This window comes from Sinocyclocheilus anshuiensis, unplaced genomic scaffold, assembly GCF_001515605.1.
Source record: "Sinocyclocheilus anshuiensis isolate Anshui unplaced genomic scaffold, SAMN03320099.WGS_v1.1 scaffold167, whole genome shotgun sequence".
In the NCBI taxonomy this organism is placed as follows: Eukaryota; Metazoa; Chordata; class Actinopteri; order Cypriniformes; family Cyprinidae; genus Sinocyclocheilus; species Sinocyclocheilus anshuiensis.
The window spans coordinates 395,055-414,651 of NW_015552552.1; the positions used below are offsets into that span (position 1 = coordinate 395,055).

Consider the following 19,597-nt stretch of genomic DNA (forward strand, 5'->3'; position numbering starts at 1 on the left):
GGAAAGGAAAGGAAAGGAAAGGAAAGGAAAGGAAAGGAAAGGAAAGGAAAGGAAAGGAAAGGAAAGGAAAGGAAAGGAAAGGAAAGGAAAGGAAAGGAAAGGAAAGGAAAGGAAAGGAAAGGAAAGGAAAGGAAAGGAAAGGAAAGGAAAGGAAAGGAAAGGAAAGGAAAGGAAAGGAAAGGAAAGGAAAGGAAAGGAAAGGAAAGGAAAGGAAATCCCACAAAAAATAAATGAATAATATTTGTTCTGATCTGCCCATCACTCACCTCAATGGGCCTCTTTTTCTTGCCGACATTGTTGGTCTGTAGTTTCTCTGGCATTGGTGGTGCCCTGCTCACTGGGGGTCTGCCCAAAGACAAAAAACACAGCCACTTAATCAGTCTTAGAGCAGTAATAAGGTCAGACAGTGACCAGATGAAAAGGACACCAGACATCTGGCATGATTCGGTTTCACTTCAGGTTTTAACTGTAACATGTAACCAAATACAAATACAAAGTTACTGAGTCAGTTCAATATGTGAAAGTTTGTGGTGTACAGTAAATGTTTGGCTAAAACCTTTGTAAAATTCTGCAAATTAAGTTTATGTAAAACTTTAAACATATCAGGTAGAAAGAGATGTAAGTGATCGGTCTAGTCTTACCTTGAGCCCCTTTAAAAGCAGCATTAACAGAGAGAGAGAAAAATGTTAGAAGTGTGTCAGTTGAGCAGTTCCCTCAAGTGCTCCAGAAAACAAAGAAGCACAACACTGGGACACTGAGAACAAAAAATACAATAAAAATGTATAAATGTTGTCCATGATAATGTTCACTTGACAGCACAAAATGGCCCAAAGAGCTGGTGAAGCAAGAGACCAGGGGCCTCATTTATAACCATTGCGTACGCACAAAACCTGCCCTGAAAGAGGCGTACGCCACTTCCTACGCAAAAGGTGGGATTTATAAAAACAAACTTGACAGGAAAATGTGCGCACCTGCACGTAATCTCTGACCCATGCGTACAAACTCTTTTTCCTGGAGTGAGAAAATTAATGAAGCAAACAACAATTTTAAACTCTGTTTTCATATCGATATACACATTTACATTAAATATTCCACTCTCATTAATGGAGATAAGCACTGAAATTGCATAAAGTCATTACGCAGAAGCATCTTAATTCAAGTGATGAAGGATTCTGAAAGTCTGACATCACTGTTGAGTTCTACTGTAAGGCTAACTCTGCCTGCTTTAAATGTTTGAAAATGATTAAGTTTAGAAAAATTTAGAAAAAAAAATGAAATTTAAATGAAGAAAAGTAATCAAATGTAATCAGTTACATTACTTTAATAAAGTGATTGAAATAATTACACTACTTATTACATTTTAAATAGGGTAACTTGTCATCTGTAAACTGTTACATTTCCAAAGTAACCTTCCCAACACTGTCCAAGACCAACTTCTCTAAGCTCTAACTGTATGTCTCTTTTGTTGAATTTTAGGAGAAACATCTGGGACAAAGTTAATACCAGGGCAGTCAAAGTGAGAAGAAAAAGGTGAATGTTTTCACAAACATACCTACTTGGCCAGTTGCCACCACGTTGGGGAACTTTGGGTGCTGATTAATAGTCAGGCACAGAATGTCATCACTGTGTTCCAAATAGAAACTCTGACAGGCTAAAGGCAAACAAACAGAGAAAAAAAAACAATAATGATTCTCCACAACATTTTTGTCACGTCTTCATGTCTGTTTGAAGGAACTCGATGAATAAAATCCATATCTAATCCACACTTGCTACTTACGCCCACTCTGGCACATTAAAATGCATTAAACATGCATTACATATGGCAGGTACCTAAGGGTTTTCTCCCCACCTGTTGTTAAGTTTAGGACGACCCCTACTGAGGCAGTGTGGTAAATAATGTCCGCCCCCTCATTAAGGTAATGCACATTGTTACGGCAGTCGTTGCCTCGGTAACCAAACACCAGTTCAAGCACCAGGTCCTGCAGAGAGAGTCAAAGAGGGGTGTCTGAGGTCGTATCCATGACAACAGCACAGAGTATCTGGCTCTCAGAAACTGTGTTGCAGTTCAAACAAGAGAGGCAAGAAAGATCATCTATCCACTGAGGGGACAGAGCATACTACAAGCTACAAAACCAAAACACTACTAAGTAATTTAAAGTATACAGTACTATGGCAAAAGGTGGGATTTATAAAAACAAACTTGACAGGAAAATGTGCGCACCTGCACGTAATCTCTGACCCATGCGTACAAACTCTTTTTCCTGGAGTGAGAAAATTAATGAAGCAAACAACAATTTTAAACTCTGTTTTCATATCGATATACACATTTACATTAAATATTCCACTCTCATTAATGGAGATAAGCACTGAAATTGCATAAAGTCATTACGCAGAAGTTAAACCAAAATTATATGGATTTAGACACATTTGTAGTGGATGTGCTTGATCGCTTTTCCTGTGGTATGCTATGTTTTAATGACAGCGAGGAGTGCTATAGGTGCACAATAATTCCTATTTAAACTAAACTGCTGATCTCATGTTATGAGAAAATATTAGAGAGAACAATAATCAATGTTGCGCACTTACTTCGATATTATGGCAGATACTGTTGGATTTGGTTTGAATAGGTCTAATGATAATAGCTTACTGTACAACTGCAGCTGCACAGAGGTGTTGATGTCGTGTGAAGACATCTCCACAACATTATGAAAAATAGCCTACCACTGTATTTGAAGGATACAACTTGAAGAAAACGGTAAGATTTACATGTTTCCTTTTAAGCACCAGGTCCTGCAGAGAGAGTCAAAGAGGGGTGTCTGAGGTCGTATCCATGACAACAGCACAGAGTATCTGGCTCTCAGAAACTGTGTTGCAGTTCAAACAAGAGAGGCAAGAAAGATCATCTATCCACTGAGGGGACAGAGCATACTACAAGCTACAAAACCAAAACACTACTAAGTAATTTAAAGTATACAGTACTATGTACAGAAAGATAGGATAGCATAGCGACGGGACAAAACAGGAAAAGGAAAAGGGAAAGGGAAAGGGAGGGTCATTAATGGAGATAAGCACTGAAATTGCATAAAGTCATTACGCAGAAGTTAAACCAAAATTATATGGATTTAGACACATTTGTAGTGGATGTGCTTGATCGCTTTTCCTGTGGTATGCTATGTTTTAATGACAGCGAGGAGTGCTATAGGTGCACAATAATTCCTATTTAAACTAAACTGCTGATCTCATGTTATGAGAAAATATTAGAGAGAACAATAATCAATGTTGCGCACTTACTTCGATATTATGGCAGATACTGTTGGATTTGGTTTGAATAGGTCTAATGATAATAGCTTACTGTACAACTGCAGCTGCACAGAGGTGTTGATGTCGTGTGAAGACATCTCCACAACATTATGAAAAATAGCCTACCACTGTATTTGAAGGATACAACTTGAAGAAAACGGTAAGATTTACATGTTTCCTTTTTAAAATACTTTGTCAGTGATGCACCGAATCACAAAATTGTATTTCCACTGCAATAAATATATTTATTTATTTAGAGCTAAAAGATGTTCAAAGTCCTAAATGGAGACAGGGTGGAGATGCACTTATGCACAATCTTCCCCTGACCGGGATTTATAAGGGGATTTTTGCGCCGTTTCTGGCGTACGCATGGTATTATAAATCTGAAAACTTTTGTACGTACGCAAAATCTAGCTTTTATGCATACATACACTTTCAGGATGAAATCTATGGAGAGTTTTATAAATGAGACCCCAGTTCTGTATAAAACTAGCTCAATTAATTGTCTTTACACTTAAAGAAGTAGTTCACCCAAACTTCTTACTCACCACCATGTCATCACAAACCTATATGACTTCCTTTCTTCCTTATAACACAAAAGGTGAATTTCTGAATAATATCTTAGCCACTCTCTTCAATATAATGAAAGTGAAGAAGGACTTAGGCTGACAGGCTTCAAAATCACAAAAAGCAACCATAAAAATGTCATAATGTGCTATATTCTAAGTCTTCTAAATAGTCAAGTTGCTATTCATCTAACTCTCCATGACACATTCATGTGAGTTCTTGAGAGAAGTAACCCCTTGTGAAAAAATTTGCTGTTTCTTAATACACTTAAAATGTAGACACATTTTGTCAAATTACTTTAAAGGGGTCATGAACTGAGAAACCAAAATTCCCTTGATCTTTTGACATGTAAGAGGTCATTGTACTATAAAAACAACACATAAGTTTCAGAACTCAAAACTTTGTCATTAGTCTAAAAACAGCTCATATTGAAGGCAGTCTGCCAAAACAACAGCTTTTGGTATGTTCTACTCTATGATGTAATAGTGTGGATAAGCACTGCATCCGCAGAAGAAGATCAACGCCTGCTTCAACATCCCTGCCTGTTTAGCCCCACCCACCGATTCGCGCATGTAGTGTTTATGAGAGAAGCAAATGCGCAGGTCTACGCAGAAACCAAATGATAAAGATGGCTCTGAAGACAACAAGATGCTGTGCAATGCCAAGTTGTGGGAAAACAGTGTTTGCATTGCCTTCTATCTGATCCCAGTGTTAGTAAAGAGTGAATGAACTTTATTTTTAATGAAGATCCAGACTGCATCAGTAAGAACTTGGCCCTTCGTTCACTTCATTTCACTGTGGATTCATTTTCAAACAAGGCACAATTCAATGCAGGTGAATGCTGTGATGCTGTGCCGACTATACTGGATCCTTATGAGTAACTGTAACATTGAGTAACATTGCGTGATCACTATTGCTTTGTCTCTTCTTGCAGATCGCTTGATATGTATTGAGTTATTTACTGTATGCATTTTTGACCTAAATCATAGCAGCGTCCATCTATGAGGAATGTACGCTGCATCCTTTACGCCAGATTTAAGCGCGTCCAGCCACAGTGAGTGAAAGGAGAATGAAGGATTTTTAATGCTTTATTGAACATCACAACTCACATAAAAAATGGAATACCAAGAGTAGAATACATAGATGTTTATGTCACAGTTACTTGCATTGCCAGGTTATTGTTTTGCATGTAAACCGGTAAATCAGGCTATTTCAATAAACATTAATCGGACTGATCCTTCAACAACAGTTGAAAATGATAAATAATAACTCATTAAATTTGATTTGTTCCTCACACTTTGCAATGTAGTGCATGATTTTCTGAAGCTTAAAAACTTCAGTCTACATTTGTTGTCACTGCATGAAAAAGAGTGAAGAAACCATCCATCTATCCATCTATCCAAACCACTTATCCTAAGTAATGTCACAGGGATACTGGAGCCTAAGTGGCCAACTACATTATTTAAAAATTCTCAGTGTGTTCAATGGAAGAAAGTAAGGTTTGGAACAGCATGAGGGTAAATGATGGGAGTTGCAGGGAGCAAAGCATGAGCAAAGTTCCCAGCAGCCAAAGAAGCAGCATTACTCTTTAAATAATTAGCGGTGGAGAGCAGTAATAAAGTCACTTCAAAGCAATGACAAAATATCTGCCAGCAAAGCACGTTATACAATGTAGTGCCATCTACTCTAATTTAAGACTGAAATTACTTGCTTTTAAAGCATCTTGAGCTTAAAATAAGAGCAAAACTTTGCGACAAGCTGTTTTACGGTTCAGTACAGGGATAAGGTGGGTTTATGGATCTGATGGCTGTTGCCGTGCAGTATAGTAAACATCCAAAGAGCAGGAGAAATGACACTTTCATTGGTCTTCTTACCTGACTATGCCCTGCCTTCACATGGTGAGAGAGAGGAGTGGAGTGCAGAGACAGACAGAGGAGTGAGGAAAATTGGAAAAGACAGACATGAGGGTAGCATGTCACTCAGAGCCCAAGTGTTCCATGAATTCACACTCATTGTTTTCAATGTTTTTAACTATTGTTCAACTCTTAATGTTCAAAATGCCCTGTTTTGGTTCAAATTGTTAATAAAACTTTTTAATACAACGTAATCTCAATTTTGATTTATCCCCGAGTTCTAAAAATCTAAAATTGCATATGCAGTAATGCAATTACAATGGAAATCTATAGGCAAGATAACTAAAGAGAGTAAATAAAACCCATTTAATGTATAAATCTTGTGGCTATACCTTTGAAACAGAATGTGTTCTAAATACATGTGAAGAATGTATTGTAATACAACTGAGCATTATTTGAACTGTAAAGCAGTCTATATCAATGGTTTTTAAACTTTTTGTACTTTAAGACCGCTCTTTGTCCAAGAAAATATCCAAACTTCTGTTGTAATTAAAAAATAAAGTTTAATGTTGTAGATCTTTATTTGTAGTGTTTCCTTTGCATTTTAATTAAGATGATGTTAATATAATGATACTAATTTTTATCATTAAAATTTAAATTTTTCAGACTTACTGGGGGCCCCCTGGAAGTTTACCATACTGTTCAGTGGATGAACTTTTGGTAAGTAAGGTCACAGTTTTCATGTTAGCACATTTAATATTTGAATCTTGTGGTTTTACCCATGACCGTAGCCAGGGTTTGAAAATGAGTGAGGTCCGGGGTGGGGTTAAGAATTGTGCTATAAACTATTACACTAAATACGTACAAAGGGACAGACATGTAGATGTTTGTGAAAGATGTTTTCTCTGTTTTGGAGGGATACCATATTTATTGCATCAAAATTTGTTAGTATTTTAGGTTAGGGGTGGATAATTTTATCAGTTGTTTATTAATCATGCAACAATACATATTACTGTTATAGTTTTCATTAATAATCATTGATGATAACTTTGTCTAGTGCTCTTTATTAATGTTTTTAGTATGACTTTGTGAAAATGTAACTACTATAGGCTACTGAATGAAATAGCATAGACTTGGCTATTCCATTTCATTCTGTAACCTACTTGTTCTACAGATCTGTGTACTGGTGTTAAATGCTACTGTTTTTGGCAGCGCTGATAATGTTTCTGACAGATAATATCATGATATTTTTTTGCGTTTGCCTTACCAAATGTGGTATCCTGTCAGCAATAACCTTGGGCTTTTTTGATTACTGTCAGTTTAAGTGTAGGCAATGCAGTGTTGCCAGATATTGCTATAAAAACGAATAAAAAACGAAAAATAAATAAAAACAAACCAAAATTATTTAAAATCCTTGGAAATAAGATAAGATAAAGATATCACTGACCCTAAACGGCAACTTGATTAACTTTCTAAAGTGTCAAATTAAGTGAAAAAGACAACTCCAAAAACACTTATAATAGCTAGATCTGGCAACACCGCCCGCGTCCTCGCTCACACCTCTCTCAAGACTCGTTCACTCCGCCAGCGTCTCGCAGCGATCATTTTCATACTACGAACATTCTTGCAAACTGTCTAAACTTGCAGACACTCCTATGAGGAGTTTTGCACAGCAAACTAGTCATTTGGAGAACAAATTTTACGAGGTCCGAACCTCTGTGACTTCATAGATGTCTACGGACCTGGTTTTACCTTTGAAACAGAATGTATTCTAATCACAGGGAAATGCCTATGCCCATAGACCTCCATTGTAAGTGCTTTATTGTAAATGCAATATTCAACAAGCAATTCAAAATTATTTTCTATGGTTAAAAAAAGAGAGATAAACTTATTTAATCAGGAACCTTCCTGTGAAAGACAGTTTGATATTCCGCTTTGGAAAGAGAGTTTGGTATTCCAACAGTAGCAGTAAATCATTTGGCTTTAGAGAGTGCGCCACCAACATGAGCTTATTCAGCATGGTATACTAGTGGTAGAGTGGTGGTGAATTTGAAATACAAGTGTTTAGAGAAGCAATAAAGTGGATAACTAAGAGTATTCAGTTCTTCATGTTACATCTCTGACCGGGTTACTGCATTTCAAAATCTAATTTACTTGAAATCTATTCATTATAATTAGTCTTTAGATGTTACTGGTAATGCAGGCTAATTTAATTAATGGCATAAAACACTGCATGTAACTCTATTGGTAACGACTGAACTTTTGGGAAACTCACCCAAGTTCTGATAAGCAGACAACTAGTTTACGCAACGGATAAATGTCCAATATTAAAAGTATGTACTAAATGTAAAAAATAAATATATAATACATGGTAACACTTTAGTATAGGGACCAATTCTAACTATTTACTAGTTGTTTATTAGCAGGCCTATTATTAACATATTGGCTGATTATTAGTACGTATAAAGCAAATATTCTGCATAACCATATCCAGCATCCCTAACCCTACCCAATATCAAAACTTCACTACCTAACTAACTATTAATAAGCAGCAAATTAGGAGTTTATTGAGGCAAAAGTCTTAGTTACTGGTTTGTTAATAACGAGAATTGGACCATAAATTAATGTGTGACCTAATACATAAAAATAAAAAATACTATAAATAAAATGAGAATTTTTTTTTTTAACAAAAGTTAAATTTAAATGTTATCACAACCTAATAACTGAAAGTATGAAATATAGAATTTCCTTTTAACATTTGGTTATGACTATTAAATAGAATTTATTAGTGCTATTACATTAATAAATGCTATTAAAGATACACTTTCAGTGGGTGCTAGATGATCAAAAGTATAATAAAGCATAAATATCCAATATTGACTGATACCAATAAATTCAATCACTAACATCAGCCGATAACTAATATGGTGTAAATACATATATTACATCCTTCAAAATATATCAAATATATCTATAAATACTGTACTTATTTAAACCCTGTTAGATTCATTAAACTGCCAAAGAAAGATTAGGTCATGAAAAAAGCGAAGCAATCCATGTTGCAGCCGAGGTTTTTCCATAATTCTGAACCTACTTACTGTCACCGTATATATCTGAGAACTGTACACAGGGTTGCTATGAACATTGACACCACATTGGCTGTCATTCCTAACTTACCTTTCGTCTACCGACGGCTCCTTCTGTTGTAAGTGGGGTTTGACCCCCGTCATGGGTCGCACGTTTGTGGATAAGGCCTTGATTACATAGATGATCTCATTCTCCCGAGTTACATCGCTGTCATACCCTACACAGATGGAGAGACACCTCACTTTTATATCATGACATACGCATTTAAATGAACATTTTATCATATGATGGATGGCTACCCTCTTTAAATCTAGATGACAGTAATAACTGTTCTTTATAACTGATCTTTTTCACCTCCATCATCTTCGCTCTCGATGTCTGACTCCTCACTGTCACACTGTCTGGCCTCTCGGCGGCCCTCGGTCTCATGGCTCCAGATCATCAGACAGGTGTCGGAGCCACCGACTGATGCCAGCAAAGAGTCATCATGCGACCAGCGCACATTAGTCACATGGGTACTGTGGGCCATGTACCGCTTAAACTTTGCATATTTTCCCTATTAAGATCAAGAGAATGTTAACATGTATGAAGGTAAATGATAAATGAAAATATCTGAAATTAGAGCCGCCTACACTCGAAAAAGGCTAAACATCTATGTCATTTATAAGTGCATTTTTATATAGAGTATAGCCAAAAATCATGGTTCCCTTTCAGTCAGTCACGTTCGACGTTACGTCAGTCGTGACTGACGAATTGGGATCTCGCCCGAAAGGGGGCGAGGATGGCGGTGCACGAGACCCAGTGTCCACACGGCCGTCCCCCTCTCCCTTCGCCAGTAGGCAGCAGGGTCCGGTTCAAGGACGCTATGCCTCCTCACGAGCCCCCTCCCTCCTTCAGGGAACGAGGGTTACACAAGTAACTGAGACGTTTCTGGTTTAAACCTATTTAGTTTAGTTTTTCTGAAAGCAACTTACTCTCCCCATAAAAAAAAAAATTTAAAAGAAACAATTTTGTTTCTTCCACTTCACTTCTTGTCTGTTCTCCGTACTCTGCTTGCCAAAAAAAAAATAAAAATTAAATAAAACAGTGTTGATGTGCAGAACACATTTTAGCAAGCTTTAATGACTGCAGAAAATTTTGTGGATTTTGTTCATTTTTAGTATAGAGTTTTTAGTAAATAACATAAAATATAATGCATATTTTAAAAAGACATCAGGATAAAGATTTATTTACAGTAAGCAAACTAAATTAAACACTGACTAACAAAATGTTGTTAGTTATAAACTAAGTGAAAAAATAAATAATATATATATAATTTCTTTCTAATATTAAGTCAAAAATGTGAGGTTTGACCCACACCATAAATATAATTTGAGAAAAACTAATATATTTGTCTGTGACAAATATTTTTCCAAAGTATCATTTTTCAGAGTATCAAAAATAAAGTACAAAGTATCATTTTGTACAGAGTATACATAATAATCTAATCTAATAATCAAATTAATCTTGATTGAAGAAATCAATAAATAAAATCTAAATATAAAATTTTAAATATACAGTTCCCTCCACTATTGGCACCCTTGGTAAATATGAGCAAAGGCGGCTGTGAAAATAAATCTCTCCTAGTTGAATGGAACTTCTTAATTATTGCCCTGATAATGGAAATGGGGATTTTAAATGCTTTAGCTATTTCTTTACAGCACTTTCTATTTCGTGAAGCTCAACAAACTTGTTCTGCACATCAGAACTATATTCTTTGGTTTTACTCCGTGATGGATGATTAAGGGAATTTGGCCTTTGTATTCCTCATATTTATAATCCTGTGGAACAGGAAGTCATGTCTGGACAATTTCATGCTCCTAGTCAACCTGGTGTGCTAAAATTTTTTAAATATGAATATACATCAGATATATTTTACTCATAAGAATTTCTAGGGGTGCCAATAATTGTGGCCAAGGTCTGCTTCTTCCCACGAGGGGCCTCAAAAAATAGCTGCTCCTTTGCCGATGTGTTGACCTGCAAAAGCTTCCCTAATACAAGAAAACAGAAAAGAGATGCTGAGATGTAATGAAACTTTTTCCTATGTCTTCTTTATTTTCTTTTGCAACTTTTCAAGGACTTCTATACATACAGTAGATTTTATTGCCCTTGACCTAAACTTAGACTTTCAATCAGACTCAATCATACATTAACCATTTCATTTTTTATTGTTTAAAAATTTCTTACATCAATTTTTCAGAAATTACAAATGTCCCTCAGTTGTGGTGTAATTTCCAGCACAACGAACAACTGTGCAGCTAATAAAGATTTTTCTAAAGTCAGTGTAGTTTACCAAGGAGACAACAGTGTTAGGAAGAGCCTGAGATGACATATGACATTTATAATATGTGAGAAAACCAAAAACAAAACAAAGAAATTGGATTATTGTCAGTATGAAAATGATATTTAATGGGGAGTATTTTGGATATATAAAAGGTTAGCTATAGCATTAGCCTAATCAAAAGAAAGTCGGTAATTTTGTTCCCAAAATGTTAGAAAATGTAATTTCACAGAGTTTTATAAAATATTATACATATATATATATATATATATATATATATATTGTGGCGAGTATCCCGAGTCCAGATTAGCGTCGCCCTGGTGCATCTCAAAAAATTTGAATATCGTGAAAAAGTTTTTTTTTTTGGTACCTTATTTCAAAAAGTGAAACTTTCATATGTTCTAGATTCATTACAAGTAAAGTAAAACATTTCAAAAAAAAAATTTTTTATTTTGATTAGAGCTTACAGCTCATGAAAGTCAAAAATCTATTATCTCAAAATATTAGAATATTTCCTAAGATCAATCAAAAAAAAAAAAAAAGGATTAGCAAAACAGAAAAGTTCACGTTCTTTAAAGTATGTTCCCTTATGCCCTCAGTACAGGCACTATTGAGCCTTCAGCTCATCTGTATTGTTGGATCGACTGTTTCTCATTTTTCTCTTGAAAACATCCCATAGATTCCATATGGGGTTCAGGTCAGGCGTGTTGGCTGGTCAATCAAGCACAGTAATATCATGGTCAGCAAACCACTTGGAAGTGGTTTTGGCACTGTGGGCAGGTGCTAAAGTCCTGCTGGAAAAGGAAATCAGCATCTCCATAAAGCTTGTCAGCAGATGGAAGCATAAAGTGCTCCAAAATCTCCTAGTAGACGGCTGCATTGACTTTGGACTTGATAAAACACAATGGACCAATACCAGCAGACGTCACGGCTCCCCAAATCATCACTGACTTCAGAAACTTCACACTGGACTTCAAGCAGCTTGGATTCTGTGCCTCTCCAGTCTTCCTCCAGACTCCAGACCTCGATTTCCAAAAACTTCACACTGGACTTAAAGCAGCTTGGATTCTGTGCCTCTCCATTCTTCCTCCAGACTCCAGACCATGATTTCCAAATGAAGTGCAACATTTACCTTTATCTGAAAAGAGGACTTTGGACCACTGAGCAACAGTCCAGTTCTTTTTCTCCTTAGCCCAGGTAAGATGATTCTGACGTTGTTTCTGTTTCAGAAGTTTTCCTGAAGACGTCTGAGCGTGGAGACTCTTGATGCACTGACTCCAGCTTCAGTCCACTCGAGTGGATCCAGCGAGAGCTTGATGGGGCGATGCAGAATGAAAATGTTTTTCAGGAGTCGCGGCAATAGAGGCGGCGCATCTATAACGACATGTGAATAATCACGCCCACTCTAAAGCGGTACTGAACTGCAGTGGAAACGCAAACTGAGCCGAGCGTGCCGTGTCGTACCGTACTGAGCCATGCCGAGTCGTACCACGCAGTGGAAAAGCACCATTTGTGGAGGGTGTCAATGATTGTCTTCTGGACCATTGTCAAGTCAACGTTGATAGCAGAGGAGCGGATCCAGAGAGCTTGATGGGGCGACACAGAATGAAAACGTTTTTCAGGAGTCGCGGCAATAGAGGCGGCGCATCTATAACGACATGTGAATAATCCCGCCCACTCTAAAGCGGTACTGAACTGCAGTGGAAACGCAAACTGAGCCGAGCGTGCCGTGTCGTACCGTACTGAGCCATGCCGAGTCGTACCACGCAGTGGAAAAGCACCATTTGTGGAGGGTGTCAATGATTGTCTTCTGGACCATTGTCAAGTCAGCAGTCTTCCCCATTATTGTGGTTTCAAAGAACAAGAGATACCTGGAATTTATACTGTAGGGATGGTCATTTAATGAAACTCAAAAGTAAATATTCTAATATTTTGAGATATTTTTTTGATTTTTGACTTTCATGAGATGTAAGCTCTAATCATCAAAATTAAAAAAAAAACAAAAAAAAAAAAAACGTTTGAAATAATGAAACTTTTGTAATGAATCTAGAATATATGAAAGTTTCACTTTTTGAAATGTTTCAAATTTTTTGAGATGCACCTACAGGTATATATTTAATTAACTAGAAACATTTAAAAAACAAGTGTAAAAGTGATTTTAAAGAGTTGTAAAACAATACTTTTTTGCTTTGAAAGAAATGTTGTAAAGCATAGTAAAAGGAGTTGGTGTGATTCAAGGCAACTTCGAGAGCACTTTTGTGCTCTGTAGAACATCTCACAGCAAATGGAATGTACTGCTAGTTGAAAAAAGTGTTCTTTGACATTTAGAAACTGCGTTTTCTTCCAACTAAAACATTTACATTCTTGGGGGGAAATCATTTGTATATAAACTGCAGCAGTATACAATGCAACATATCACGAACAAGATGATGGAAAATCAATGCATGAATCAAACCCTCTTGAAAAATCCAATAATTTTCTGACACGTTTTCCATCTTGCCTACTCAAAACCACAGTAATTAACAGGACATGGATAACGAGAACACACAAGAGATGTCTTTACTTCAACTAGTCTCCACATTGCATAAGCGTATAAAGTTATATATAAATCAGACACATTGCATCCATCACTATCACTCATGTTGCCTGAAATCCCCAACTCGCACTAAAGATGAATGACTTCTGGTTGCTTTGTTGCTGCAAAATGCTGTCAGTGTGAACTTCCCTTGACTCCTTTGCTCTCTGAAATCCAGAGTTTGTGTCTCGTATCCATCTCACCTCTCTTGTCCCAGTCCAGATGGGTGATGTAGTTCATGGAGCCTTTGCACACACCAACCCTCTTGCTGTTCATCACATTGTAAATATCCACAAAGCTGTCACCTGATGCCACAGCCAAATACTTGCCTGTTACTGTAATAAAAATCAGTTTTTCAGTTTTGAGCCTTACCACGACCCAGCTATCACATTCTTATTAACATGTTAATATATTCCTGCAAGTATTTGTTCATTACATTAGCATATGTGAATGTACATCATACCGAATAGATCAGATGAAATAATTCTTGTTTCTCAGTACTCAAAGCATTTCCATTGTACTGATATTAGTGTGTTAACTAACCAGGAGAGAAGCGGATTTCTGATATGATGTCTTTGCGGTGATGAAATGACACCAGGTCTTCTAGAGTGTCTGCGTTGACGATGAGGAAGCTGCCATCATTGAGGCCCACGGCCAGAGCTTTCCCATCTGGAGAGAAGCAGCAACATCGCCCACCTGCACAAAGTTATAAGTGTTAAATGCTGTCACATCAAGCATGACAGCTAATCAGATTGATTCTCTTTATAGCCACATATGAATGTCGAACAATGGCCAGGTAGTAAGCAAAGGGTTAGTTTAAATACCACCCATTATTTCTTCACATTATTCCAAACCTGTATGACTTTCGTTCTTCTGTGAAATGTAAAAGGAGAAGTTTAGCAGAATGTTTACGCTGCTCTCTTCTGTACAATAAAAGCATAAGGTGGCGTTCACACAGAACACTTTTCCATTGTTTTTCTATGTAAACATGCTAAAAAGACATGTTTGACTTTCGCGCTCGCATCTTGCGTCTTTTGAAGTATTTTGTTCATGACGTGGTGTTCTAATAACACAGCATTTAAAATAAGTTCAACTTAAAAAAAAAAAACAAAAGGGTCGGGGCCTTGCGTTTTTGGCCCCAAAGGTAACAAACAACTGTCAACACCAAAAATAAAACAAAAAATGCAACATAAAAGTTATATAAGATGCCTAAATTCATGTGTAGCATTTACAATTATGGATTTTAGTGTTTTATTTTTCATTTATTTTGAAAAAATTGTATAGGATTTTAATATCGGCCATAACATAAACGTAATATTGGCCATAACATGAAATTCTGTCATCAATTACACACTCTGATGTGGTTTCAAACCACACTTTGGAAAAAAACACACTTTGCATGTTTGAATATGCATAAATGCAAATGAGAAATGAAGACTATACTGGAGGGTACGCTTTCAGTAAATATCAGTCTGTTTTTCGCAAAAAGATCAAAGAACAAATGTCGAATGGTGTACTTTTATCTAACTTAGGAAAAATCTCAACGGTCTGAAACAACATGTGGATAGAATTTCAATTTTTGGATGAAATCTCTTGAACCCATTACACAATCCTCTAATCGCTGTCAAATAAGTTTTCATTGTTCACTATCCAAGTAAATATACAAAGACCCAGTGTACTCTAAGGATAATAATCATAATATAGTTTAATTAGGGTTGATGAAGGATCTGGTCTATCAAGCATTATTTGATTAAATCACTGGTCTACAGAGTATCTTGAGCAGCAGTCGTTCCTCAACAAAAATTAACTACAACCATCCCCTTTAGAGATTCTGCCCTCAGGCAATCAATATGCTCTTAGGGCTAATTTGCATGATGAGTGTTCTTCACTTAAGTTATATTTTTCAGCGCAAATTGTGTTTCTGAAGCATAACGAGGTCAAGCATTGTGTAGGCTAAGCTTGGAATACAAATCACAAGAAGAGCACATAGATAAGGATATTTATAATCAGACAGAGGGGTGTTTTGTAGACAGTAATGCATGTGTGCTTCGAATTTATGTCACTGAAAAACAAGCTAGTGAAGAACTGTAGCTGGTCATACAGTTATTTCTCCTTGTTACATCATAGTAGTTACCCTTAGCATGGTTTAATTGCTGTAAGGTTGTAATATTATAAGGACGGAATAGATCACATGACTTTGACATGCTTTCTTCTGCAGAACACAAAAGAAGACTATAAAAAATACACTTTTGGTTACCACTGACATTTACTGTATGGAAATAAACTGAAAATACACATTTCTCAAAACATGCTCCACAGAAGAAAGAAGGTTTGGAAAGACATGAGGGTGAGTAAATGATGACAGTTTTTGGGGTCTATTCCTTTAAGGAAGCCCTGTACAATTAAGTTGGAGACCATTTGTAGAGGTCTTGAAATTGACTGTTTAGGGATATGCATTGATGTAAAAACTGATTTACAAAAAAAAAAAAAAAATTTAAGTTACTCTTCAAATCCTTGTGAAATAGAAGTGTTCTTAATTGTAATTAATGTGCATTTGTTGTCTACCTCAAATCTTAAAAGTATAGTTTTATACAACTGTACATGGAGATAAAATATAATTGAATTAAAGGCCAATTAAGTACACTTTTTATGTTTCTTAACACACTTAAAAAGTGCATGTCATGATAATTTGAAATGAAACGTTTTACTAAAAAGTTTTATATTAAATTAAAAATATAGTACAAAAATGTTTTACTATAAATTAAAGGTTTTAGTGTATACTATAAATTTGAAATTATGTTTTTGTCATACTTTCAAGAAGTACACTTATTAACATACCGAAACATATACTTGATTCATATTTTAACTGTAGTGTGTTATTTGAAATTACATTTAAATATAAATGTTTTAATATTAATATTTTAATACATTTATATGTTTTAAATGTACTAAACTGTCATTATTACAAATGTATAAATTCAAATACAAAAACAATTTAAGTGGGTAAAAAATTATTCTTTCGACTTATTACATTTAGTATAAATTTAAACTATAATATATTTTCATTTAATTGTAGATAACAAGCATCCAAAACCATTACACTTTGTTCACACTTAAATATATTATTTCTGCAATTAGTACCTTTTTCAAAAGTACGCTACAGGTATATAGTACTTCTTTTTCATGAAGGAAAATTACCAATATTTTTTTTCCACTGAAGTTTATAAAAAACCATCTTAACACTCTTAAATTCTCAAGGCAAGGAAGAACTGCGAAACTAGTTCAATGACACATTCTTTAGGAAAATCATTGCAAAACCACATCGTACAGTAGCTTAATTTTAGGGTAGCAGTAAAATGCATTGTGAATATTCAATATATGACACTGCCCTAGCCCGTTGCTCCAAATCATCCTTGTTACTGTATGCTGTTTTAAGAGATTATTGAGTTTTACTTTTATTCATATAACAATATTTGGTAATCACTTTAATTTGTATTTGTGCTTGTTACACTACTATAGTAATAACACTAATTTATGCAGGATTACAAGTAACAAGAACTAAACAAACCTCTAATCCTAAACCTATAGTAAGTACACACTCTTAATTACTATTGCTCAGTACTCACTAATTAATTTAGAGAACTACAGACTGGTTTCCCTTCTACCTTTCATTGCAAAAACACTTGAACAAGTTGTGTTCAACCAAGTCTCAGCCTTTCTCACACAGAACAACCTCCTGGACAGCAACCAATCTGGCTTCAGAAGTGGACATTCGACCGAGACTGCCTTGCTTTCAGTTGTTGAAGCCCTAAGACTGGCAAGAGTGGCTTCCAAATCTTCTATACTAAGTCGCTTTGGATAAAAGCGTCTGCTAAATGACTAAATGTAAAATTACACTGCAACTCGGACACATTAAAAGAAAGTGTGACCCAATATTTTATTAAGGCCTGTGAACACATGGAAAAAGCTGCAGATTCTAATGAGTAATTAGTAAACATCTTCTTACCTTTCTTGAGTTTGCGTACGGCGAGCATGCAGTGGCTGGGGGAGAGATCCCATATGCGCAGGGTCTTATCGTCGCTCACAGTGGCACACAGTGGCAGATGCGGGTGAGTGGCAAGACCCCAGACCTCACCCTCCATGTGGCCCTAAATACAGCCCATACACACACACACACACACACACACACACACATGATTTAATACTAACACATCAACATAACTGTCATTCTTTTCAGCACAAACACATCTCCTTTCTTATGCTCATGACAGACATCAAGCTTTTTCCGCCTGAAAATTGTATTTAAAAGAGTACATCTACATTTTTCTAGTGAGCATGGTGGCAGTGATTCATCAAATGATGGAGAAGGCCATTATAACTGGGCATATATCCAGACACATGGTGTTAAAGAGCTGATTCAGAAGCCTGGAAAACAGTGGTGGAGTGATGCTGTACAGTCCCAGTAAAGTACGCCAGATCATGATAGTCTGCCGTATCCTCCGCAGTCTTTACCTCGCAGTCTATACCTGATTTGCATTTCTTTTTAGCGAATCGGATGCTAAAATAATCCACATGCAAATAAACAATACTGTCAGCAGGCACAATTCATTTTTAGAGAATTTCCCCTAGTTTATTCTGACGCACCTAAGGGATCCATAAAAGGTTTTCCGGAAAAGCATTTCAGAGTGCAATAAATAAGAATTCAATCAAGCTCAAATGTTTTCTAGCAGCAAGTAGGACCTATAAAAATCTATGACTAAGGCTAACTAAATGCAGAGTTTTGTTGTTGTTTTTGTTCATTTCTACATCCTACTAATCACTTGATAAATTAACAAGCTAAATAAAGCAATGGAGGGTTTGCACCAACTGATATATAGCATTTAGTAGGTAAACAATGACTTCAATAACAAGCACCAACCTGCAATTAATCACTGTGTCTGGCTCTAAAACTCAAGCCACACAAGCCAAAAAGACACATATTTAATCATTGCCCAAAAACCAACTACTTTGCTTAACCATGACAGTCTGAGTACAGAAATACTGGAAAACTACTATTTTTGCCCAGTCTGCAGTTACTGCCGTTTACCATTTATTACATAACAACAGCCTCGGACCATTTTGTTTGTCCCTGAAGTGGAACTGGAGCAATTTAGTTCCAGTGATGATGGCAAAACTGTTGTGCAGAACACAACATTACAAAGTGGTTCAGTGGTGAGGGCAGGTGGAGAGACAGACACTTGACTGACTCATTCATTCTCAGGGTCATTTACGGGTGCTGCTGTAAGGAAAAAAGTTTTACAAAGTAGATTTGTATTTCTAGAAGAAAATAACACTGTTTGCAAGACAGCGATAAGGAGAAAAGAGTTTTAAAAAATCCAAGTATAGGTAGTAGGACAAAGAATGACAGGCATATGTAATACAGGAAGTTAATTAGATGTATTTTGCACAATTTTGTATAGAAACAGGCCTAAGAGAGAAGACCTATCACAGTTCAGTATGCAAATACTACAATTGACCAATGTTTTTAAAGACAAAAACAGATGGCAAACTTAAGACTGAAATTTCTAAAAATCTGTTCTAAACAGCTGAAGAAACCTAAATGGTTCAAACTAAATTAAACACAACAGAAAAATGCCTTGAAACCACCCTAACAAAGTTTATAATGTATATACTGTATATTACTAGAAAAAAATACTATACTAATAGTATAAACCATAAGCCACAAGATCAACCAATGAAACATCAACCTTCTAAAAGGTTTTAATAAGAGTTTTATTTTCTCTTGCATAGCTCATTATGCCTCAAATGTAAAGAGCTACTGTGTTGTGATTTAAATAGATGAACCGTAATGGGGATTGAAAGTTTCTTAACGGTTGTTTTTGGTCAAGTTTTTTA

General features: G+C 36.0%; 1 protein-coding gene across 1 annotated transcript in view; it reads right to left on the reverse strand.

Moving 5' to 3' along the window:
• Nucleotides 1-19,597, reverse strand: part of LOC107664427 (echinoderm microtubule-associated protein-like 5) — a 102,195-nt gene that overhangs the window by 14,964 nt on the left and 67,634 nt on the right. The window contains exons 21-29 of the mRNA XM_016454995.1: nt 17,709-17,850; nt 14,246-14,398; nt 13,906-14,037; nt 10,761-10,837; nt 9,162-9,363; nt 8,898-9,024; nt 5,747-5,756; nt 1,850-1,979; nt 1,553-1,651 (exon numbers count right to left, since the gene is read on the reverse strand). Coding sequence (XP_016310481.1) covers nt 1,553-1,651; nt 1,850-1,979; nt 5,747-5,756; nt 8,898-9,024; nt 9,162-9,363; nt 10,761-10,837; nt 13,906-14,037; nt 14,246-14,398; nt 17,709-17,850 — 1,072 coding nt within the window. The remainder of the gene's footprint in view (nt 1-1,552; nt 1,652-1,849; nt 1,980-5,746; nt 5,757-8,897; nt 9,025-9,161; nt 9,364-10,760; nt 10,838-13,905; nt 14,038-14,245; nt 14,399-17,708; nt 17,851-19,597) is intronic.